Below are 26,465 nucleotides of genomic sequence, written 5' to 3' on the forward strand. Positions count from 1 at the left end.
TCGACTAATTATTCTTTAAGTTCTAGAAACTGCATTCTGTGACTAAGAGGCCAATTTATTTGCCGTCGTTTCTGCTCTGCCCACTTTATGTTTCTGTTACTGTGAGATAAAGGCAGTGGGGAATGGCAAACCAATTCTGATTCATTCAACACATGAGTGCTTCTTAGGTACAAAACACCATTCTGAACATTGTCCGAGGTAAAAAGATAAATAATACCTAGCCCCTTATAATACCTAGCCCCTTACCCGCAAGTTACCTCCACGTGTATTTTATGTATGTATACCCATACAATTAAGAAGTCTTTGGATGTTTTATCTTCAAGAATAATTCAGAAAATGGATTACTTGAATATCATAAACATTTAGGGTTTAACAGATTTGTTACTTATAGACGTTGTATCATGGATTTAAAAGACCATAGCAAGCGGGCAGCGGCGGGCAGAGCGACCGAGGGGGCGGCGCGGGCTGGGCGGCGGGTGCGGGGGTCCGTGCTTCCTCGCGGTGGAGGGCTGGGGTTCGCCGGGAACGCCGGGTTGCTCCGCGTTGCCAGGTTACCGAGCGCGTGCCCCGCGCCCGCTCTTCCGCCCGGGCCGCCCTCGGCGCCGCCTGAGCCGCGGTGCGGGCTGCGCGGGGGGCCGGTTCCGCGGAAGCCTGGGTCGGGCGCTGCGTGCGGGACTCTCGTCGCTCGTGGACGGGGCGCGAGCGCGCGGGGGACGTAGGGCGCCGACCTGGGCCTCCCCGGCGCTCCGGCTCCGCTTAGGGCCCCCGCTCAGGGGCCTCCGGCGCGAGGCCCCCTTCGTGGTCAAGATGGCGGCGCCCAGGCGGGCCGCGGCGAGGTGAGCTGGAGCCGGGCCCGGAGAGGGGCGAGTGTGCCACGCCCAGGACTTGGACCCCGGGCTGGTCTCCCGTCTCCCGGGGAGCGGCGGGTGAGTGGGCGCGGCCGCGCGTAAGTCCCTCTCGTGGGGTGGTCAGCTCTTCGTGCGTCCGCAGACTTCTGTCGTCTGATAGTCAGATCTGGGGTGGCCCAGGTTGGAGGCGAGGGTGCTTGATTGGGGAAACCTGAGGGGTTTAAGGACTCTGTTGGGATCGTTTCAGACCCCAGCAAGAAGCTGAGCAAGTTTCCTCCTGACTCTCTTCCCGGCTAAGTTTTCTGCCTTCTCTGAAGGCGCCAGCTTTTCTGAATCACCTTGTTCCCCGGTGGGATACAGTTGGTGGTTCTGACCGTGGAACGTAGGACCCGGCGCGGGGAAGCCTGAGCTGGTTCTAGTTACTTTGTTTGCAAAGCACTTGTCTTGTCTTTGGAATCTTTGTGTATGTAACAAACGTTGGGAAGAGCCAGCGTTTTCTCCTCCAAAACACTGCGAGGGGTAACTTTATATGTAAGAAACAAGTGGGCGTTCACATCCATCTCTTTTCCAACCACTGAGTTTTGGTTGTGTTTCCTTTCTTTAAGTTTGTCTCGTTCTGAAGTGATAACAAAACAAAAACAAAAACAAAAACAAAAAAAAGGCCATAGCCAATTACCCAAAGTATACTCTAGTCTCAGTCCTGCCATTAATTAGCTTAAGTCATTTAATTTTTCTAGGCCTCATTTTTCTCATGTGATGTTTTTTCTTTGAAAAAGTATAGTTTCTGGAAGTCTCTAATCTCTGTGTCATAGTTCAGCTTGGAGAAAACCTGTTCTTATCCAAACTCCATGACATTGTATTTCCAGCTCCAGCTTTGGACTTTGAGTGAGTTGGGGGCAACTTTTTAAGGATATTTTCGCACAGCTTTTTTAGTTAATATCAGTCTAGCTGACTTGTCATACTCAGACTTTCTCCCATATTCTTTTACCAGTGTGTTCCTTAGTCATATATATAAAGACTGTTGTGGGAAAAATGACCTCCTGGGTCAGCTTACTGCATGGTCATCGACACAGGGCAGGGAGTAAGATTCTGTGGATTTTACAGAAGGAGATACAGGTTTCATTATCCATGTCCTCTCCCCTTTCATCTTACAAAAACAGCAGGCTTTTCTTGGAGAACTGCCAGATAATGCCATCCTGCCTCCTGACGGGCCCCGGGGATGAGTTGCCCAGGGACTGAACTCCAGTAAAGCAGGTGATTGGCTCATGGGTAGGCATCTGACCTCGGCTAAGTCTGTCAGACTGCTCCCCAGGACTTTTGTCTCAGAGCAAAATGGAAGAATTGTCTTTTCTCTCTGGAATTTCTAAGCTGGGGAGATATGACTCTGGGACTCCCAGTGACCATCCAGCACAAGAAGAGACTTTCTGTAAAATAAAGTCTTGCAGAGGTAAGCAGGGCTGAGCGATGGAGAGAGAGCTGGAACCCTGCTGATACCCTGGAACGTCCAGATCCAACTGTATCTGAATATGGCTGCATCCCTGAATTTCTAGTACTTGTTTGTTGAGGTTGTTGTTGTTGTTTGGTTTTTGTTTTTAAATTTCCTTTGACTATTTTGAATTTGTTTTCAGCCATGTGCATTTGAAAGCATCATAGCTAAAAGAGCTAATTTCCTACATTAATGTCAGGTTTGCTGACTGGCATTCCTTAAGTGAAAAATCATATCCGCTATTTTCTTTAAATAAAATCCTTCTAGCTCAGGTTTGAGATATTCAAAACTCTGCCTCCTACCCCCCTCTTTTCCAACATTTACTGTATCACCTTGAAGCATTTGTGACCACATCTTTCCCATCTAGACGCAGTTGAGAGAGAGAGCATAGACTTCTGATATAAACTGCAACCTATACGCCTCCTACCTGGAAGCTTTAGAACATACTTGATTCTTGTCATTAAAGCAAATCTTTTGTTGTTGTCTCCAGGGCACAGAAGCATTTTCATGGCATAATGGAGTACAAAGTACATTAAGCCTAACTCTACTTCTCACCCTCTTTTACTTTAAATAGGCAGAAAAGAACAATCTCAAACACATTTTCCCAACAAATAAAATACATGTACGATTATGTTTAGAAGACGTTTATGCAACATATAGTTAGACTGATTAATTAATGGACCTTTCGCCAATTGGCACAGTAAATATATATGTTCAATGTGCTCAATTAAAAAGAAGACAATAACATATTTTTACAGGTTAATTATCTGAGAAGAGTATTGTGCCAGCACACTTGATACTACAGTATTTCATGTTTGACAGGTAATCTTCTTTCAGTTATATTTACTGCTAAATGTTTCTTGGATCAAGCTATTAAATTATAAGGTCAAAAGTAAAATGATATGAAATTACAATGGTAAAGGGACACATATCCCACTTTATGAGAATAGAAGTTCTGATTTCTTTTCAGTACTACTAGTAGTGACCACAGTACTAATTTGAGCCCTTACTATGAGCCACTGTGCCCATATACATTTAGTTCTTACAGTAGTTCTGCAAAGGGCATATAATAATCCACAGTGTAAAGCTGAAGAAAGTGATTCTCATAGCTGAAAGTCACATAGCTGGTGAGTGGCAAAGTCTAGATTCAAACTTAGAGTCGTCTGACAATGCCCAGGTTGTTGACCACTATGTACACTGCTCAGTTGTTGTACCAATAAAGAAGTGCTTGAAATAATTATAGATTTGCCTACCCCGAAACTGCAGTGATTTAAAGACATCAAAGTTGCCAGTTGCTTAACCACATCTACTTACAGTAAGAAATTACATTTTATTTCATTTCTAAAACAAGATTAATTCTGCAGGCCCATCGAAACTTGAGCACACAAATCCTACCTCCAAATGAAAGATGCTTGTTTTCCATTATTCAACAGATGGCCCTGTACAGAGGCAATAAATATATAGTAGAATTTTCATTCAAATAAATGAGAAGAGAGGTTTCTTCTTGTCCTGATTCAGTGCCCATCATTATGGATTATGATGGCTCTTCCCAAACTTTACTTCATTCACTCCACTCTTTCTACAAAAGTCCAGTAATGGAATCCATCATTCAGATATATGTGCAAAGCGAAAGGACTGTATTAATACAGTTGCTGAAAGTCAAGTTTATAGAGCACAGGAAATACATCCTAATAAATGCAGCATTAATGTTTGTGTGGGCCTTGGAGTGAGGGGTAGAAGAATTTTCAGTTTAATGGAATATTTTGCCTCTTGCTATGAAAGTGTGGCTTAGTAGTCTTGTAATTGGTCATTTACAGAATCCTCCATCTCTGGGTTTCATGCTTTCTTTACTCTGCAGCTGTTGATTTCTTCTCTTGTTCTGGATGGAAGAGAGCAACGAAGCCACTTCAAAGGGCTCAGCCTGCCTTTTTGTGTTATTGTTTAGATGAAGATATTTCCATTTATTAAAGCAGACTATTTAAACATTTTTATCATGTTTTAAACGTGACTGTGTTCTGAAGGTATGAGCACAGGCAGACATAATGGGGGATGTTTTCCAGGAGAGAACATACCCTTATCAAAGGAATTATCAGAGTTTTCATGTATGGATTGAGAATCAAATTCTGGAGTTAGACCTGAATATAAATTCATACTCACAACTTACCACCAGTCTCATCTTGATCAAACGGTTACCACACTTCTCATCAATTTCCTTATCTTTGAAAACGGAATAAGAGAAGTATGCCTGGTTGAGTTACACATAAAGCTCATCTGATAGAATATTCATAAGGATTTTGCACAAAATGTACATGGAAATATTTTAGCACCGAGTTTAGCATGCGATTCGTCTTCAATACATTTAAGAGCTATTATTTTATTATTATTATGCTATCATTAAATATCACTATTACTTAAATGTTATTATTGCTAACATTGCTGTAAAACTACCGGAATAACCCATGATGAATTCCCCTCTTCTGTTTCCTTTGTTTAAATGGAAAATATATATATAAATCTAGACAGAGAACACTTTAGTGATCCTATTCAGTGGAGTGAGAATTTCCATGGCACTGATTAAAACAAATCCTGAATTGCATGGACTTAAGATAGCAGAGAGGGGCTTCCCTGGTGGCGCAGTGGTTGAGAGTTCGTGACCCGATCCGGGAAGATCCCACATGCTGCGGAGCGGCTGGGCCCGTGAGCCATGGCTGCTGAGCCTGCGCGTCCGGAGCCTGTGCTCCACAACGGAAGAGGCTGCAACAGTGAGAAGCCCGCGTACCGCAAAGAAGAAGAAAAAAAAAAAGATAGCAGAGAGGCTAAGAGATTTGAAGTTAGGCATCCCCAAGTGTGAATTCTACTGTGACCCTCTTCTAGCTCTAGAACCTTGAGGAAGTTACTTAAACTTTCTGAGCTTTACTACTAGTTTCCTCATCTGTATCTTTTTCAGGACTGTTTATCAAGCATCTTCCTGTTCTCTATGCTTGGACATATCAATGAATAAATTAGACAAGAGCCTTTGCCTGCGTGCTCCTTCTTGCATGCTTTCTCCCTCCTTACACTCTCGTGTGGAAACGGATGTTATAAATAAATTCTGTGCCTTGTCACAGGTTGATGGGCGCTACGGGATAAGGAAAAGGATGTGAAGCTCACTGAAGAGGCTTGGGTTGGGAGTGCTGGAGGAGTGTACAGGTAGGTTCTGATTTTAAATAGGGTAGTCAGGGTGGATTTTATAAGTTGACATTTGAGCAAAGACTTGAAGTGAGGGAGTTGTCAGAATGTATGACGGGGAGACCACTCCCTGGGAGCAAGAATAACCAGTCCCAAAACTAAGGCAGAAATATGCCGGGCAGCTTGGAGGAATATCAAGGAGGCCACCCTGGCTGACTTAGTCAGTGGGGAGGAAGAGACAGCAGGAGGGCTGGAGGTCGGATATGTGATGGGATGGATTGGGTAAGTCCTGGGAGGCCATCACATGCATTGTGTCTTTTACTCTAAATGTAGGCAGCCAGGGGCAGGATTTTAGCCGAGGTGTGGCATGAACTGTCTCTTGTTTGAAAAGCATAACTCTATCTGTGGTCTTGAGGATGTGGGGAGAGAGTGGAGTCAGGGAGAATCTCGGGAGGTGACTACAGGATCCTCGAGGTCTATGTTGGTGGCCTGCACCAGGCTGCTAGTGGCTGGTAATTCTCAGAAGTGGCACATTGGGAAGGTTGTGACAGCATTTCGTGGTAGATTGAATGCAAGAATGGAAAGGAAGAGGGGGTCAAGGGTGAATTCGAGATGTAGGGCCTGGGGAACTGGAAAGGTGTGGTTACTGTCACCTAAGATGGAAAAAGTTTGGGGTAGAGCGTGTTTGGGGGATTAAAGACCAGTTTTGGAGGTATAAGATTTGAGATGTTTTCGTGACGTCCAAGCAGAGATGCTGAGTACACAGTTGGATACACAAGTCTGCAGTTCTGAAGAAAGGTCTAAACTAGAGATACACTTTAATACAATGGAGATATTAAGAATAATTACATGGAAGCGCTGTTTTAAAGATAAAATGAAGTAATGCAATTAGCACTCTGTCTTCTCAAAACATTTAATAACTGTTAGCTAAAATAATTACCTGAAATGAAAAAATACCTATAGTTTGTTTGGTTGTTTGCAGTAAAAGTGAATAAAATGTCACAATTATTTTAATAGTATTTGTGACATAGTAGTTTTAGTTAAGACACCATGACTACAAACATTTACACTAAACCTTTCAGTCTCCTGCTTTTCACTGATAGGGTACTTGGAACCATATTTTGTAAGGTTTAAGTTAGTTGTCATAGGGTACCTCTTTAATTAGAAGTAATTCTGAACTGTCTAGTTCCATGCAGTTTTATATACATATATGTATAATTATTATTTTATGATTTATCAAACTCAGTTGAAAATTTGCATCACTGATATACATTAGAATTTAAGCATTTACCCAGGTACTCAAGGAAAAAAATGTACTTGTGTTGTAATTTCCATAGGGGTACTTGCTTTCACATCTTCCCTTCACTTTGCAATTGCAAACATGGCAGGGGAAATATTATCTTACTGGTCTTTGAGTTCCCCTTAGCTATCTGCAAGTCCTTAAACAGCCTTTGTGGCTTAACCAAAATTCTCTTCCATCTTCATTCCGCTAACAGATATTGGTCTAAGCATGTACTTATACTAAGAAATGCATGACCACGTTGTCTCTACACATCTATAATTTTATGTTAACACTATCATTATGTAAGCTATACTTTAATTGTAATTATAACAGATTTTATGTCAACACACATCCATTTCTAGTGTTCATCTGGTGTTCAAGGAGAGAGCAGCATGTCGTAAATTTTATCAAAATAGAACATCTGAAGAATAGAACAGAGGGTAATTGTGTAATTCTGTATTCACTCTAATTAAGTTCAGTGGAGTTGGCATAATAGAATTAAGATAAAAAAAAAGGACATCGAGGTACCATGGCTCCCTCTCCTAACACACCCTTTTCGTATCCGAGAGCAGAGACTCAGCACCTTTCTGTACAGAAATGGAGACAGGAAGAGGCCAGAGGATGAATGACAGGCACGAATGAGGTGGAACTTTGAAGAGCAACATGGAAATGAAATACTTCTTTTGTATTTGGTAGGTGGGGAAAATGTACCAGCGTGTATGCCTACTGGGACCACGTTTTCCAGAACAGTTAAGCCCAGTGTCAACTGTGCTGTCCCACCTTCCTCGTAAGTAGGAACATACTGTTACTTGAATCTTTGCTTCCTGTTTCTTGATAGCTGGTTGAGAAGATTATCACAGGAACTGCATCTTGTTGGCAAATACAGTGTTTTGAAATGATTGACACTCACTGAAGAGTGGCAACTCCAAGCTTGCTCTCTCTTGATCTTGGACTATTTAAGTCTGGAGTGCAGGAGTGGGTTATGGGGAAAGACCATTGGAATTCTTATGTCTTCAGCATAATGGTTACAGCATAATGGTTAGGAGTGTAGGTGCTGGTTCAAATCTCTGCTTTCCACTTGCTAACCATATGAGCTTGGGCAATTTACCTGATTACCTGAACCTCAATACTCCTGCCTATAAAATGATGTTAATAATATTTCATCCCCATAGACTTGTTTTCAATGTTAAAATGAAGTCACTTACACCAAGCACTTAATACAATGCCTAGAGCATAGTAAAGTCTATTATTATTACTATTACTACTACTACTACTATTATTATTATTACTATCACGATGCCAGGTGTTTTTCGTATGTGCCTTATTCCATTATCTTCTGCCCTGTCCCCCCATTTCTGTCTTGTTTCTGTACAAGGGTAGGTTTGTCACAAAGCATTTTCTTTCCCTAGTGTCTGACTCTTAGTCATCAAGGTGACTGATCCACGACCCGGCATTCATTGCTGCTCGTTGAAGCAACCCATTTTGAGAAGGGGAGTTGGATATTGATGCCAAGTTGGGTCAAGGAGAGAGAATTTTCTCTCTTCTGCACTCAGCTAAGTGAAATATTCAGGCCTCAGAAGGAGAATCAGGCAAAGGGCAACATGCTTAATTTCATACCTTAGTGATTAAGAACAAGTCAGACAGGCTGGATTTGAACTCATTTCCGTCATGTACTGACAAGGGGATCTTAGGTGCTTTTGTAACCCGTCTGAGGCTCAGTCAACATCTGAAAGAGACGAATAACATTATCAGGACCTAGCGTATAGCCTCGTTGTAATAAGTGAGTAAATCCTTTTAAAACGTTCAGCACGTTGTTTGGCATATAAACACTTAATAAAATTTAGCTTCTTTGACTACTACCACTGGTAATATTATTAAGTAGCTGAGCAGATCCAAGGCCCATTTTTTTCTTAGATTGCACATAATCGTTTGGACACCCAGCTCACATTGATCAACCGTTGCTTATATATAAACCCCCATGAACCCAAAGGTGCTTTAACTCTCTCCCAGTCAGAGCCTGTTCTGGGGGCAGAAGCAACACCGGCACTACCCCCGTCATCTTTGCCTTTATTGTCACTACACTCGCCTGCCGTACTGAGCACTTTCTGTGTGCCAGGCACCAAATTTAGCCCTGCGTATGCACTATATCATGTAGTTCTCACACTCAGGTGGGAGACATTATCATCATCCCCAATTTTCAGATAAAGACGCCGAGGTGTTGGAAAGGTAAGAAACTTGACCCACAGCAAGAGATGGAGCCGGAGTATTCAAACCCTTCTCTCTGACCTCAAGAACCCTTACATATTAGCATACTACTACATCCTGGTAAGAAAATCTGCTTCCAGCCACTCTGGTGAGAGTAGAAATGATTCTCAGTCCCCACATTCCTCTATTGCCCATGCCACCCTAGCCTCAGGACTAGGGGGGAAAGGAAGTGATCTCTTCAAAGAGCAGCCAAAGGGAACCTACTCCCTTCTGCCTTTTCGTAATCAACTAACCAATATTTTATTTCCTTCTTAAGAGTCCCCACGTGTTCCTTTTGGTACTTAGCTTGGCCTTTTAGAATTCTGACATTCTGTACATGACTCATCCACTGTATTTCATGTTAATTTATTGAGGTCAAGTATAGGGTCTTACTCATCCTGAAGTCCAGTTATCCCCTGTCACATCTAACTCTGTTCTTTTCTTCTTGTAGGACATCTGCAGATATTTATTTGAATTTTGTTGAATTGTTCTCATCAATAGTAAGTACATTAAAAGTTATACAGAAAGTGCTTTCTTATAAGGAAAACCATCTAAATAGATTTCTAGCTCTTTACTTTTTATAGCACTATTGTAGAGATTATAGATCTCCAGGTAATATTTTTTAGATTGAGTTCTTCATATCATCTTATTTTTACATATAATGATAAATCTGAATTTTCTCTATCAAAGCTCCGAGACTTCACTGGCTTGTAACTTAGCGTGTTGATTATGTGTGGTTGACTTTTCCATTTACAATGATATTTGATCCTGGTAAGGATGGGGCTGGATAGGAAGGTACATCTTAGGGCCATCAATTGGTTTTGTAGAGAACTAACATAAAGATCTAAAGTCTCATCATATTTCTGCAGAACTCATGAATCATTTTATTATAATTCCATTCATTCAGGGAGTATAAAACCATTTTCAAATTGTTATTCCTAATTTGTTCATCTTCTCTTCCTTAGTCTTAGTGAGAAGAGAGCAGGCTGAATGGAAGAAAGTCATTATGACCACTGGGGCCACTAGGGTAGGCATCAGTCCCAGAGTTTTGTTTTCGTCTCTCCGCTATGAATATTGGCTAATGTCTTGAGTGCTTACTTGGTGCAAATTACTTAGCCGACCACGGCAAATGGATTGTGTCATTTCATCCCCTGATAGTCATACAAGTAATGTATGTATTATTATGATATCCCATAATGCATACATGGAACAGAGCCTCAGAAGTAGTTATTTGCTCACCAAATTATGGTAGATGTGGAATTTGGACTGAGGTCTGATAGACTCCTAAATCACTCCTAGTGATTTTTACCACGAAATTAAAGTTGTATACCTCTGGAGAGTAGATAGTTTCTAAAATTTCCTCAGCTCTAACGTTTTATAATTAAATTTTTGTCTGATGGCAAGCTTAACAGTTAAGATGGGTAGGAAGGAATGCCAGCCTGTTGAATGGAATTTCCCTGAAATAAGCCTGTTTTATGACACCAGTTCACTCATTCATTCACTCAGCATGTATTGAATGTTTGCTCTGTGCAAAGGCATTTTAGGCATCACAGTGGAGTGAGCGCCCCTTCCATAGACTCTCCTGCAGCACTCAGAGAAGTCTTGGACTGGTTTGCCTGTTATGGAATGGGGCTTGGTGATAGAAGCCTGGTTTGTCCTCCACTGATAAAACTAAGACATACTCATATGAGTTTATAGGCATCTTGAAGCCGTGGGATAGTAACACACATGAATCTTACCATTTTTGCCTGGGATTAATGATATAAAGGCTTTGGATTTGGGTATGGAAATTCGGTGCAATTATGGGTGTGTTGGTTCTACATATATATGGACATCACGTGTCATCAGCCTGCAGCTACCTGCCATTCTCACTACTCTTTCTTTTCACAAACCAAACAAGTACCTTCTTATCTCTCCTGTGGATAAGCTCTTGACAGTGGCACTAGGGCCTCCCTCAATAAGTACATCATTGGCTAAACCAGTGGTTTCTCAGATATGCTCATTGAACAACCCTTAAGGTGAATTGACATTCCACTGCCTAGAATAGAATATGGTGTTCTTTAGAAATCGGGGGGGAAAAATAGGCCACCAGATGTACTTTCTTTAATTTAAATTGTTTATATATATATGTATGAACAATTGTTATATATGTGTATGTATACTTGTTCATATATATGAATGATTTAAAATTGAAGAGGTAGATATATACACACATATATATATGTATATTTAAATTTTGGCTTCTGTTAGCAAGTAGTAAATTAAATTATTAGCAGATCCATACTGCAGGGAAATAACCAATCAGATTTCATTCAATAGCTTGCTTTTTTGTAGATTTATGGTTGTGATTTTATATCTGCAGGTATGTTTGCTGAAGAAAATATTTCTACCACTTTACACAAAATTAAATTCATTTAATACCATTGCGTCATGTCTCAAATGTCTTAATACAGTTTTAATCTTGAATTGCATCAGAAGGATGAAATTAGAAACATACCCCAAAATCATTTGAAGATACCATTACTCTCATTTCCCTTATACTTTTGAGACTTTTGAAAAATAAGTATTTAGTTGTACTTATCTGTTTCTGTCTCTCTAAGGATAGCAAACACTGAAACACAATTCTTTTTAAAAGTCAATATTAAAACTGTATTGTCCAAGATGATCAAAACTAAGGAAGTGGCGAAGAAATTCAAAAATTTAAACTTTCAAAGGGTGCTTTTTTTGTGAATGTGTAGTACTTGTTCTTCTGAAGGAATTAATCTTTTTAAAAATTTAATTAACTTATTTTTTATTGAAGTATACTTGGTTTACAGCGTTGTTAATTACTGCTGTACAGCAAAGTGACTCTTATACATATGTATATACATTCTTTTTCATATTCTTTTCCATTATGGTTTATCACAGGATATTGAATATAGTTCCCTGTGCTATATAGTAGGACCTTGTTGTTTAGCCAATCTATATATACCAGTTTGCATCTGCTAATCCCAAACTCCCAGTTCATCCCTCTCCCACCTGCTTCCCCCTTGGCAGCCACCAGTCTATTCTCTATGTCTCTGATTCTGTTTCTGTTTCATAGATAGGTTCATTTGTGTCATATTTTAGATTCCACATATAAGTGGTATCATGGTATTTGTCTTTCTCTTTCTGACTTACTTTGCTTAGTATGATAATCTCTAGTTGCATCCATGTTGCTGCTGCAAATGGCATTATTTCATTCTTTTTTTTATGGCTGAGTAGTATTTCATTGTATATATGTACCACATCGTCTTTATCCATTCATCTGTTGATGGACATTTAGGTTGTTTCCATGTCTTGGCTATTGTGAATATTGCTGCTGTGAAGATCAGGGTGAACGTGTCTTTTTGAATTATAGTTTGGTCTGGATATACGCCCAGGAGTGGGATTGCTGGATCATATGGTAGGTCTATTTTTAGTTTTCTGAGGAACCTCCATAGTGTTTTCCACAGTGGCTGCACCAACTTACATTCCCACCAACAGTGTTGTAGGAGGGTTCCCTTTTCTCCACACCCTCTCCAGCATATGTTATTTGTAGACTTTTTAATGATGGTCATTCTGACTGGTGTGAGGTGGTACCTCATGGTAGTTTTGATTTGCATTTCTTTAATAATTGGCAGTGTTGAGCATCTTTTCATGTGCCTATTGGCCATCTGTATTTCTTCTTTGGAGAAATGTCTCTTTAAGTCTTCTGCCTATTTTTTTGATTGGGTTGTTTGCTTTTATTGTCATCAAGTTGTATGAGCCGTTTGTATATTTTGGAAATTAAGCCCTTGCTGGTCGCATCATTTGCAAATATTTTCTCCCATTCTGTAGGTTGTCTTTTCATTTTGTTTATGGTTTCCTTTGCTGTGCAAAAGCTTGTAAGTTTGATTTGGTCCCCTATGTTTATTTTCATTTTTATTTCTATTGCCTTGGGAGACTGACCTAAGAAAACATTGGTATGATTTATGTCAGAGAATATTTTACCTATGTTCTCTTCTAGAAGTTTTATGGTGTCGTGTCTTATGTTTAAGTCTTTAAGACATTTTGAGTTTATTTTCATGTATGGTGAAAGGATGTGTTCTAACTTCACTGGTTTATATAAGGCTGTCCAACTTTACCAACGCCACTTGCGGAAGAGACTGTCTTTTTCCCATTATATATTCTTGCCTCCTTTGTCAAAGATTAATTGTCAAAGATTAACTGAGGTGTGTGGATTTATTTCTAGGCTCTGTATTCTGTTCCGTTGATCCATATGTCTGTTTTTGTGCCAATACCACGCTGTTTTGATTACTGTGACTTTGGAGTACTGTCTGAGTCTGGGGTGGCTATGCCTCCAACGTTGTTCTTTTTCTTCAGGATTGCTTTGGCAATTCTGGGTCTTTTATGGTTCTGTATGAATCTTAGGATTATTTGTTCTAATTGCGTGAAAAATGTCATGGGTAATTTGATAGGGATCGCATTAAATCTGTAGATTGCTTTGGGTAGTATGAGCATTTTAACAATGTTAATTCCTCCAACCCAAGAACATGAGATGTCTTTCCATTTCTTTGAATCATCTTCACTTTCCTTTATTAATGTCTTACAGTTCTCAGCATATAAGTCTTTTGCCTTCTTGGTGAGGTTTATTCCTAAGTATTTTATTTTTGGGGTTGTGATTTTAAAAGGCATTGTTTTTTTACATTCCCTTTCCGATATTTCATTGTTGGTATAAAGAAATGCAACCAATTTCTGTATGTTAATCTTGTATTCTGCTACCTTGCTGAATTCGTTTATCAGTTGTAGTAGTTTTCATGTAGAGTCTTTAGAGTTTTCTCTATATAGTATCATATCATCTGCATCTAATGACAATTTTACCTCTTCCTGAAGGAATTAATCTTGAAGTTCTACTAAGACTTTTGGGATACCTGTTTTAATGAGCCACTACTTCCTGCCTGAGATTGCACTATGCACCAGAGATTCTAGAATTAGCATAATAAAACTAATAATGCAAACAACAGCAACAAATCTTCACAAACCTTCCTTGCAAGGAAGTAAAGTCCACTGGAAAAACAGACAAGTGAAACACACATTCAAAATGGCAGTGATTCTCAAACATTTATGTGCTGAAAAATCATGACAAGCATGATAACCAGGGCAATTACTAGACCCCTTCTCCAGCTGGTCAGGTGTAAGGTCCTGTAACTCTATTTTTGGTGAATGCCTCCAGGAGAGTCTGAGACAGATGTTCTCAGTTGTCGTCAACCTTTAGTGTGCATCAGATTTGCCTGAGAATATTGTTAAAACACAGATTGCTGGGCTCCAGTGCCAGAGTTCTAACCAGTTCCCAGGTGTGGCTGATATTGCTGGCCCAGGGACCACATTTTGAGAACCACCTTTCAAAACTCTGCAGTATGCGGTTGTGTGTGTTGTGAATGCAGTATGCGGTTGTGTGTGTGGTGAATGAGACGGGCCCAGAGAACCAAAGGAGGGCAAAGGGACTCTGCCCTAAATTAGCCAAAGGTAACAATAGCAGCTAGAATTGATTGATCCAAGAAAAAATTATAAGAACTTTACCTGCATTTGCTCATTTAATCCTTTCAGTAAGGTACATAGGTGCTACTTAGTGTTCCTCTTTTACAGGGGTGTCCAGAGAAGGTAACTACTTTGCCCACGTCCTAAACTGGTAAGTAACAGATTAAGAATTCAAGTCTAGGAAGTCTGATTCCAGAGCCCACACCTCTACCCTTTCTGCTTGTAGAGAGGAGTAAAGGGTTGTCAGTGAAGCCTTCCTGGGGGCCCTGGCCTCTGAGTGTAGATAGAAGGATGAGTGGACATAAAGATCATTATTTGTGTGTGGTGGGGGTAGGGGAGGAAGTATGAGGGCTTCCAGAAGAGCCCGCCCTCCCCATACATCTGCTGTAAGCAAGTCTGATGATCAGGAGTCCGGAACATGAGTATGACTATGGGATACTGAGAAGGGTTCTAGAACCCTGAGGTTAGAGTTCTGGATCAGTTAGTAGGTAACAGAAAGTGAATGAGTGATTTACCTTACTTTCCACGGGTAGCAGGAAGTTTGGAGATAGTCCCTCTAGCGTTAGTCCAGCTGCTGAAGGGCATCACCAGGGGACTGGGTTGCTTCGCTCTTCCAGCTTCCACATCTCTAGCACGTCCACATAGCTTCAAAGTGACCCCAGAATCTCCAATAGTGTTCCAACAATTTGGGCAGGAAGAAAGAAAAGGAAAAAAAAAAAAGAAATTAAGTAAGAAAAAAAAGACAGTGTCTAACTCAGAGAGCAAATTTTTTACCACAGGTGGTCAGCCGACTTGCACTTAGATCTCATCAGCTCGGATTTTAAACTGGCCACCTTAGCCTTAAGGATAATGGGGTCTCCTAAACCAGGGCTCTGATAGTAAGGAATAAGGAGAGAGTGGTACTGATTAGCAGTGCCTGCTGTCCCAAACAAATATTATCCCCAAACTATTTTTTTAATCCTATATTTTACTTTAAAGAATGGAGGGGAAACATTATGTATCTGTAAATAGCCTTTTAGAAAGGGTACAATTATATAGTTATACAACCCCCTGGAGGGCTCCTTTCTTCTAAAATCTCTTTAAAAACTGTTCAAGGTTAAGGACATTTTTATCTTAATTTAGTCACTTGCAGTCGATTATCTTGGAATGACATCCTCTCTCTGCAGATGTTCTGTCAGGCTTTAGAAAATTCTAGAAGTGGACAGAGAAGTGTTATGGTACATGTATTTGCAATATGCACGTCTTTGAAATGAAATCCATTTAGGGACCAAAAGGCATTTCATGTCTTTGCTATACATTTTCACATATTTGCCTTTCCAGAATTCCTTTGAGCAAATCTGTTAGATGTAACCCATCCGTTTCTCCCATCTGAAACCTTTATTACTAAACATTCTTCAGTATGCTCTCACTCCCCTCTGTCAAAGGCGTTTCTCTGGGTCCTCACCCTTCTCATCTCATATGTGAATGCGTATCTTAAACTGAAGCAACAGTCTGCTATGACTTCTCCATAACTTGAAGAACCCGTCTTTGTGGGAAAAAAAGTAGACTTACTAACTTAAAAGGTAAAATGCGCGCAATGTTTCTGAGAATTAAAAACTAAGATAAAAACATAAGCAATGGAAAAAACTTACAGTGGATCCTTTTCAAAGACTTTATTTTACAGAGAAGGCAACTGAGGTTTAAAGAAAAAATGCGTTAGTTAGACACTAAATAATAAACCTTAAACCTCAGTGGAGCAACACATGGACAGTTCATTTCTCACTCACTCCGGAGTGTAGTATGGACTTTGGTGGTCTGAGGGTCAGTTTTCTGCTCAGTTATTCAGGAACCCACCACCTTCATCGAGTGGCTCTACGTTTGTCCTAAAAAGGAAAGGAGAGAGGAAGCTGCAAGCTACAATTATCAACTCGTTATCCTTCAGACATAAACTCTTCAGGTCACCTCTGGTCACATTCTTTGGGATAGAACCATACCCAGATGCAAGCGGAGATGGAGAATGTTGTTCCTATCTTGGTCCTAGTGATGTCTCTGCAGGCTGCAGGAGCTAATTAAAGTGTAGTCAACAGCTCGTTGTTTCTGCCACAATGAGTGATTAGCCTAAGACTGTGGATTAATTATGTGTGTGTGTCACATATACATATAATACACACAAACATATATATATGTGTGTATATATACATTTTTTAGCATGAGTTGACACATGGGGCTTCTACCGTATCAAAAGAGTACAAACTGCCTCTTGTTGCTTTTTCTTAATTGAAGTTGACTACTACTATCTATTTGCCTTCATTTTGCTACCTCCCACCCCCGCCTTTCAGTATTACATGAAAATTCTGAAAGAAATAATTTCAAAGTTTCCAGTGCTCTTAAAGATAATAGAATACTCAGACCTTAACAATTTTCCTGTGTGAAACTTTTGCCAGACTAAAATGTTAACTTATGAAAAGTAAATTTAGATTGATACAAAAGAGAAAATAAGCTGATTTTTTTTTTTTTTTACACAAATACCCTGAGCCAGGGTAGAAAATAAATGGAAAACTGGAGGAATTTAGATCCTTTTGTTGTAAATTTAAATATTTTTAATTGTAAAAATAATACAGGCTCATTGCAGAAACTCCAAAATTGAGAGGATTTAAAGAGAAAAGGAAAAATAACTCAAAATCCCATTTCTGATAAGTCATCTCTGTAACATTTTTGAGGGTATCTTTTGAAACTTTTTTGTGACGGGGTGCATATAAATACAGTGCAAGTATAAAATACCTTTAATTATTATATCAAACTACAAAACAGTTCTATAACATTTTTATTTAGTAATATAAGTATGATTACTCATCACCTAATAAAAATCTGCAGCATCATTTTTAATGGTTGAACAGCATTCTGTTATTTATTTAACCAGTCCATACTGTTCAACATTTAGATTATTCCTGTTTTGCTTTGCTAAACAATGAGAGAAGCATCCTTGTTCATATGTCTTTGAGCATTTGTTTATTTCCTTAGAATGGACTTCTAGAACTTGAATGGCTGGTTGTCAGTTCTGGTACATACTGACATATTGTCTTCCAGAAAGGTTACCGTGCTTTTTATTTTTACCAAGAATTTAACATCCAATGTGGTTTCTTACACACACTCATCAGTACCAGTATTATCAATATCAATACCAGTATTATCACTATCAATACCAGTATTATCAAGTTTTTTAAAACTTTGTCATTCTAGTCAGTAAAATATGATACCTGAATTATTTTATTTGTATTTCTTTGATTAATAATAGCAAGGTTGAACATATTTTCATATCTTTATTGGCTGTTAATACTTTTTAGTTTGTGACTTTATGGCATCCATTTTTCATCGATGTATAACAACCTTTTATATATCAATGTGTTTATTTTGTTGTTTGTTGTAAATGCAATTTTTTCTCTTCATTTATTAATTTTTATTTTGTGATGTGTTGAACTTCTTTAATACTGTCAAGTCTATTCAAAAACCCTTTAATGAACACAACAAATGTGGAAAATCAGTCATTCTCCTGCATTTTGTAATCAATTTATTTCCTTTTGGGCAGTATGGAAATGTAAGTTCTTATTTCATCTTATGGTTGGAAAGAATCTATTCCCTCGGAAAGGGATTATAGTCTCCATGATGCAGTAATGGGAGATTTTATAGGGTAGACAGGGTCTGCAGAAGAAAAAACCCTAAATCACACTCCATTGGTGGTTGCCTTATTTATAAAAATGGCATTTGAGGTTGTGTGACTGCCATCAGGTAAGCAAAATTAATTTTTAGCATGAAGTACTCCTATCAGCAAGAACAGCCTAGGATAGGCTAGCAGTAAGAAGTGAGGGGTTATGGGATTGGGGCATAGCCTCTGTTTCCTCCAATGCAGCTGGAAATTTAAACTCTGGGGCTCCTGCTTGATCCAGTCAGCCCAGCTAGTATGTGTTGCCAGGTAGGGTGAATAGACTCAGAAGTACAAGAGCTCATCCTTGGTCCCCTCTGGAAATGAGCAGAGAATACTGTGTCAAGCAGAGGTGATCAGTCCATGGTCTGGAGACTTGGATCTCCCCACATAGTCCTTAAAGTCAGGGTGAGACAAAGTGCCAATACAAATTATATTGATGACAGTATCAATGAGGTGACATTGAGTCCTTTGACCCAACGTGTGTCTGCAGTGTGCCATCCATTAGTAAATGGGCAAAGCCATTTGACAGATCTATCTGATACAGTGAATGAATCTGACACTCATAGTTTGAAAAACTGAAACTGTATCCATTTGTCAAGAACAGTGGCTACTTGTTCTGCTTTATTCCCCCTGGTAGATCTAGGTAACATTGCAGGCAGTAAGACGTTCCGGCATTTCACCCTGGAGTAGCCCCCAAACTGAAGAAGCTGTCTTATCAGTAGTTAGCTCCTTGTCACCAAGAATATTAAAGTAGATTTGTATGATTAGCAAATTAAAGAGACTGTAGTGCCTACCACTACTGTATTCACTAAGGCACCCAAGTTATTCTAAAGAAATCCTAATAATACATTAGGACCGTTTTGAATATTTTTATTTGATTAGCCATAATCTTCTAGTTATAACATCCATCACCATTTTGGCCTTCTTTTCTTACAGCCTAGCCCTGTGGTCTTGGGCTAATCACTAACCTGCTTAGATACAATTTTCTTCTCTATGAAATAGGAACATTATTATATGCTTTGAAGGACTGCAGGAAGATGAGCTGTAATGTTTATCAAGTGCCTAGTAAGTAGCCTGGCCCATAATAAATACTTGGCTAATTGTAGATGTTAGTTTCATTTTTAGTTTTATTTCCAAACATTGCTCTTTACTTTTGGAACTCTAAAATTTGTTTTGAGAGTGGAGGACTTGTTGTTTGGATTCCTCCAACACTCTCTGTATATTCTGTACTTCTATCCCTACATCATTTATATTAATGGAACAAATGATCTTTGGTCTGGTGATTCCAAGGTGACGAGGAGCTAAGTGGAGGTTCAGTATACACCTGGAAGTATGGATTTTCATGCCCAGTGCAAATGTGGGAAAGGCATTATTCCCACATTATAAAGGGGGTAAAGACCTCCAACTTGAGGAGACTCTGGGTTGAGAGATGAGAGATTTACAGGTACTGTGTTTATCCTACAGGGTACGACAGGGGCTTTTATGTTCTGTAGCAAGAATTTGCACCTTATACCCTTGTAGTTAGAAGTAAAGCATACCACATAACTAATATCTAGTAAGCATTAGAGGTAGAATAAATACCATTTATTTAACGTTTCCTTTGTGTTAAGCATTTTACAGTTACAACATATGGATGGATACTATATTGTAGTGGTTAAGAGTGTAGTTTTTTGAGCTGGATAATCCTGGATTGGAGTCTCTTCTTTATTACCTCTTTTTTTTTCTGTTTTATTGAGGAATAATTGACAAAACTGTAAGATAGTCGAAGAGTATATCATGATGATTTGATATACATATGCGTTGTAAAAGGATCCTTCCCATCACGTTAATTAATACATCTTAACAGCTTATGACACCTTTTTCCTTTTTTTCTTTTTTTGGTAAGAACACTTAAGTTCTATTCTCTCAGAAAATGTTAGTTATACAATACAGTATTATTGACTGTAGTAACTATGTTATACAGTAGATCCTCAGACCTTATTCATCCTGCAGCTGAAAGTTTGTACCCTTTTACCAGTCTTCCCCTCTTTTCCCCACCCACACCCCAGCTCCTGGCAACCAGTTTTCTACTCTGTTTCTATGAGTGTGGCTTTTTTTCTTTTTAGATTCCATATATAAATGATATCATTCGTATTTATCCTGTCTGGCTTATTTCATCAGCATAATGCACTCCTGTTTCATCTATATTGTCACAAATGAAAGGATCTCCTTCATTTTTTTAAGGCTGAATAATATTGCATTACCTCTTAAATGAGTGACTTTTGGTGCATTGTTTACACTTTCTAAGCCTCAGGGTTTCTTTTCTTCTGTAAAAATATATATATATATATATATATATATATATATATATATATATACACACAGGTTATTTTCTGATATGTGGAATGTTTGTTGAATCAACAAATAATTAGTTGAGATCATAAATGTGACACTTAGCACTTTATTAACATTTATTAATACTCTGCCTGTTAATTTCTACAATAAACTGTATAATAAGTAACAATAATAGTAGTACTACTAGTAGTTTTAGCAAATGCATAGGATGTGCCAGGCATCATATACTGTACTACCCTCCTTCATGTGTACCACAATTTACATGTGGATATCATCTTCCACGTTGTTTCCTTTAAAGAAAATTGAAGCTCAGCAAGATTGAGTAGCTTGCTCCAGATGTGAACTCAGGTCTGAATCACTCCACATAGAGGTTCTTAATGACTCCATGTCTTTAATTCCACATCTGCATTTGTTTGTTGTTGTTGTTTTTAACTTTCCAAGCATCTGATCTGAAATTCCTTTCTCTGGGGAATTTTCCACTTTGTGGCTCTTGGTGAGAAACAGAGCCTTCCTCTCGTTATACAAGCTGAACATGTCAGATACACTGTTTACTCACATGCTCAGTCTCCCTTACAGATGGAAAACAGTCGGGCGACCTCGGGTTGGCCAACTGCACCCCTCTCTTGGATTTTGAATTACAAATAAATGATGTAAAGAAGCAAGGCCAGCAGTGCTGGGTCAACCTCCTGTTTCCTGTTCCTGCTTGGTAGCAAGGCCAGCTAGGACTTATAACATCACTTTGTCCTGATCCTATAATTGCAATAGCATAGCCTTGGCTTTCGGTTGTTTAGTCTAGTTACTGAGACCTAACCATAAACTTCCAAAAGTTTCCTTTTCTGCTCAAATTAGCCGTATCTGGTTCCTGATGATTACAAATAAGACCTTTCCTGATATACAATGGTGACCTACTTATCCAGGCAGCTGTAACATCGTCCTGGCAGGGACAGAGGGCAGGCAAGTTCCTTGAACAGCTGAACAAGAAGAAAAAGACCTAAGAAGGAAGAATTGAAGCCAGTTCTGCTTGTGTTATAATTCTACCCGCAGCTGCCTCTGTTTCACAGAGCACATACTAAGGACCATGTCCCTTCCCCTGTAACAGACGAGCAAAGTAGACCCAGGCCTTCCAACCCAGAGACCAGCTGAGCTGTACCGTGGGCAATCTAGGATGTGAAAGACTTCACTCAATGTCTTTGTCACTTGACACATTGTTCCTCTCTTTGGGAAGTAGCTTCTTTGTGTGACAAGAATATGCTAAACCAACACTTAAGTGGACAGAGGTGAAAGATGCCAAAATTAGCTACAGAAAAAAAGGCGTAAAGACTTGTATTTTCTGTTATTTGAAGGTGTTAAGACCCCACATAGAATATGAGTCCTTTAAAGGAAAGTTGTGAATGGCCCAGGCAATGTTGAATTTCCATGTGGCAATATGTTCTTGATCGGTCATGATGATGATGATGGTAGCATCAGTAGCATTTATCAGTGTTTCCTGGGTGAGAGGCACTTTATCCTGATGACCTTTTATCCCCATGACGACCCTGTGAAGTAGGAAATACTGTTTCAGCATCTTCAGGGTTTTTCTTTTCTTTTTTTTTTTTTATCAGGAATTTACCCTAGATCACAGTTGGGTGGTAGAACGACCAGAACTGGACACTAGCCTTTCCTGAATTCCCAGAGTGTGATCTTAGCTGTTGTATTGCCTGATGCAGAGCCATGTAAATGTTGCCAAAGCAATGAAACGTGTACCTATTTCAAACAGATTCTAACTCAGAAGCTCTGGGGTTAAGTGCAGAGCAGTTGAGTGTGATTGTCTTTACAGACAGTAGATAACTTAAGAGAAGTTGTTTAAAAGTATATTTGCATATTGCACTACACTGTCATATCTGTGATTGGTTAGCTATTGAGTAACTAACACAAATCCCAATCCCAACTCTAATCTCATTCATCTCTTGTATGATATTTGACCTAACTGAGGCAGGTTTTTTTTTGTTCTTCCCCACAAACACACATCGAACATCCAAAACATGCTTACCATTTGTGAGCATATTCTCTTAGTTATTGAGGAGTTGAGTAAGAGTGAGAGAGAAGGGCTTCCCTGGTGACACAGTGGTTGAGTGTTCTGCCTGCTGATGCAGGGGACGCGGGTTCGTGCCCCGGTCCGGGAAGATCCCACATGCCGCGGAGCGGCTGGGCCCGTGAGCCATGGCCACTGAGCTTGCGCGTCCGGAGCCTGTGCTCCGCAACGGGAGAGGCCACAACAGTGAGAGGCCCGCGTACCGCAATAAAAAAAAAAAAGTGAGAGAGAAGACACATAAGTATGAAATACGGTCATCATTTTTTTAATATCTTTTATGTTGTTAATCCCTCTTAGTATTTACTGCCATTCATTCATTTGTATTATTTGGGGTATAGCAGTTTATTCACACAGCATTTTTACATATGGCTTATCATTTGTATTCTATTTTAATAACACTAATAATTATAGACTATTGACAAACTCATCAGACCCTACATATTCATTTCAAAATCATGAAAATAAGGTGTAAAATGAGGTGTAAAGTGGAAAATCTATGTGTATGTTTTCATTGGTGGAATGAGGAGCTACCTGAATATCACTCCTTTAGCTTTTCCTTCAAATGGTGCACTTTTTCCTCCATGCATAGGAGTCCCTTCCATTAGGTAAACAGTAGTCTTGAGGGCAAACCTCAGAAGTAGAAATGGGAGAACTTTTCAGTTATGGTAAAATCAAACATATTGTTCTTCAGTAGTGAAAAAAAATTCTTCATGAGAAGTTCAACCACCGTGAGTTCCATGGTGAAAAACTTTCCACTTATAGATGCAACTTCCCCCAGAATTCTGAGAAATGTTGGTAGTAGAGAGGGGTGTTGCATACACCTGTTTCATTTCCCTCTGACTTTTCCTTCTCCTTTCTCTATTGACATTAAAATCTATAGTGAAAGCACATAGTAAGCAGTCTAGGACAATTGATATGACATTTGATCTAAATCACCAAAGTCTATTTTAGATGGGGATGCTGTGAGAGTCACAGGAGGGGAAAAAATCTAGAATTATTCTTACGTGATCAAATGTACTAAAATAACAAAAGCAAATCTTATTTCTAGCTAATAAAATAGCATTCCTTATATGATGTCATATTATGGCAGAAAAGAAATATGTGCGTCTATTTTCTTCTATATTAAAACTGCTAAGGAGTGGGGACCAATGAACTAAATCAATTGTTTTGGGTTCAAGTTGTAGTTTTTAGTAGCCATCCTTCTTAGCAAGTTTTCAGAAGCAAATGTAGTTTGTTTGCTACCACCACTAAATGTGCCATTGTGTAGATTTGTGGAAAAAAGTATTGTCAAATATATATACTTCAAAATGATTTGTGTAAATTTATCTATTCATATTATTATTCTCCCCAAGTAAATCAAAATCTACTATATACTGTGTTTTTCTTCTATAGCTTAAAAGGGGAATGTATGTTGAAACTTATTCAAATATTTATTAGGTGTCTACTAAGTGCCAGGCACTCTACTAGGCAGTAGAGATGTTGTATTAGAGGTGGAAAATGTCCTTGACCTCCAGAACTGATACTCTTGTAAGAGAAATACTGGGTCAAACTAAGTCAACAGTTTCTTTGCTACAGAGCTTTTTACGAGTCTTGTGAATTATGAGTCTCTGATAAGGAGATGTAGTGGACAACATATCCCAAATTTATTTGAAATCTTTTCCTTCATGGACTGTCTCATAGGATTTATGATCCACTGAACACACCTTGAGAGACACTAGTATTCTGCAGTGGTTAGTTAATTGTTTTCTATTAAACAACTATATACTGAATCCATGATATTATTATCTGGATTTTTTGGAGGATACAATGATGTACATGGCCACTGTGATGATAAGGGGGTCCAGTTTAGTTAAGAAGAGAAACCACAGGGGCTGTAACTTAATGTAACAAAGAAATACACACACATATACATATATTTATATGTAAATTACTATTTATATAGTATACAATGTCTTCTGAAGAAGATAGAGTTATTTGTAACTTGGGATCTCACAGGAGGTTTCACAGAGAAGGTAGACCCTGAGCTGGGCAGAATTTCAGTAAGTTAATTTGGTCCTGACCGTACGATAAAATGAGGTATTTGCACTGGTCAATCTGACCTTGATGGAACAGCATTCCATTTGCAGGGAATGGTGTGATCAAACATGCAGTGGTGGAGATTGCCAGCTTGTAATATTCCAGTACCTGGAAAGTGTTGGAACATCTGCTTTCTCCACGGTCTAGAAAAGTGAATCTCAAGTGAAATGCAAGTACAATGGAGGCCAGTGCTCTTTGCTTTGTACACTGCTTTGATTCTACAACATGAACAATGTAGTGATCTGTTTCAGATTGTCATTATTCGAGAGGGTTCTTAGTAACAGGAGTGGAAAAGGAAGACCTCTCTTCCTGTGTTTCTGCCCTATGCTCTTTTTTGTTGTTGTTGCTGTACGCGGGCCTCTCACTGCTGTGGCCTCCCCCGCTGCCGAGCACAGGCTCCGGACACGCAGGCCCAGCGGCCATGACTCAGGGGCCCAGCCGCTCCGCAGCATGTGGGATCTTCCCGGGCCGGGGCACGAACCCGTGTCCCCTGCATCGGCAGGCGGACTCTCAACCACTGCGCCACCAGGGAAGCCCTGGCCTATGCTCATAAGCCAGAAAAGGTACCAACATCACTGACCTGACCTTGTCTCAGGTATCTATCAGGATCTACTAGAATCATTCTAGTGAAAGGTAACTAGACGTCCAAAGGACTTAAAAGATACACTATAACCTTTGTATACTTTATCTACCTGGTGAAACAAAAATGTCACCTGAGTGGTCCCCTTCCCTAGAAATACCAGTATGTTTTTCCAGTGCATGGCAGAACTTTGCAGGTAAAACTGGGATAAAGGTGAAGAACAGTCTTAAAATTCTAGTCCTTGAACAGCACCTAACACACAACAGGTTTTCAATAATCTTAGCAACAGTATTCACAAATAATGACCATCAGCGTAACTGCTCTTTTGTGCCAAAATACATTACCATATTACTTTTTTTCCTTCAGCTTTACAACTTGGGTTCTATTATTGTTTCCATTTTGCAGATTAGGAAAGTGAGGCTCAGAGATGCTAAGTCATTTGGGCAAGGTCACAGAGCTTGTAGGAGATAAACCTGCACCCTTACTGTTGGATCCTACAAACCAGACCATAATTTAAGTCCTTCAAAATATACCTCAGAACATTTGAGTAAATTAATGAATAAATCCTCCTAGTCAGACTGACCAGATCATTATGTTAGGTTCAGCTATAAGTGGAGGAAAGTCATAATCATAGTTGGACAGTTAATACAGTAATTTACTTGCTTTGAATTTTCTAAATGATATTTAGCTGGTAGTTTCATGATGATAACCATCGAATAAAAACAGGCATATTTTGGTGTTTGGAATAAGATCTCATATTGAGTAAAATACATATTGATTCCTAGACCTATATGATGTGAGTAACAGATGACATTGAGATGTCATCTAGAAGTACTCCTGTGCAGTTCATCATGTCAACCCAGCTAATAATTTTAGAATCTTCAGAGTGAATAATATATGCAGCCATAAATCATATATCTAATCAATGCAAATAATATTTTTCCTATGCTAAACCCAGAGTGAAGTTATAACACGCATCATAAGATTAATGGGCCATTTTTTCTTCATCACTTTGCTAAATTACTTAGTCTGGAAACCATTCAGAAGGTTGCGAATTGGAGCTGAACAGTAGTAGTGAGACTGTGCCTCTGATGATGAAACTTTCCACCCCGACCCCTACTGCTCCCTTCTTGGGAAAGAAGGCAACATTTCTCCTAGAAAAAGTCACAGGTTTATA

General features: G+C 39.3%; 1 protein-coding gene across 1 annotated transcript in view; it reads left to right on the top strand.

Annotated features, from left to right (window-relative positions):
• Positions 1-401: 401 nt before the first annotated feature.
• Positions 402-26,465, top strand: part of LOC309835253 (uncharacterized protein) — a gene marked incomplete at its 5' end in the record, with an annotated part of 90,916 nt that continues 64,852 nt past the window's right edge. The window contains 2 exons of the mRNA XM_082674666.1: positions 402-715; positions 808-926. Coding sequence (XP_082530792.1) covers positions 402-715; positions 808-926 — 433 coding nt within the window. The remainder of the gene's footprint in view (positions 716-807; positions 927-26,465) is intronic.

Source organism: Grampus griseus, assembly GCF_964374135.1.
Source record: "Grampus griseus genome assembly, chromosome: 17".
NCBI classification, from domain to species: domain Eukaryota; kingdom Metazoa; phylum Chordata; class Mammalia; order Artiodactyla; family Delphinidae; genus Grampus; species Grampus griseus.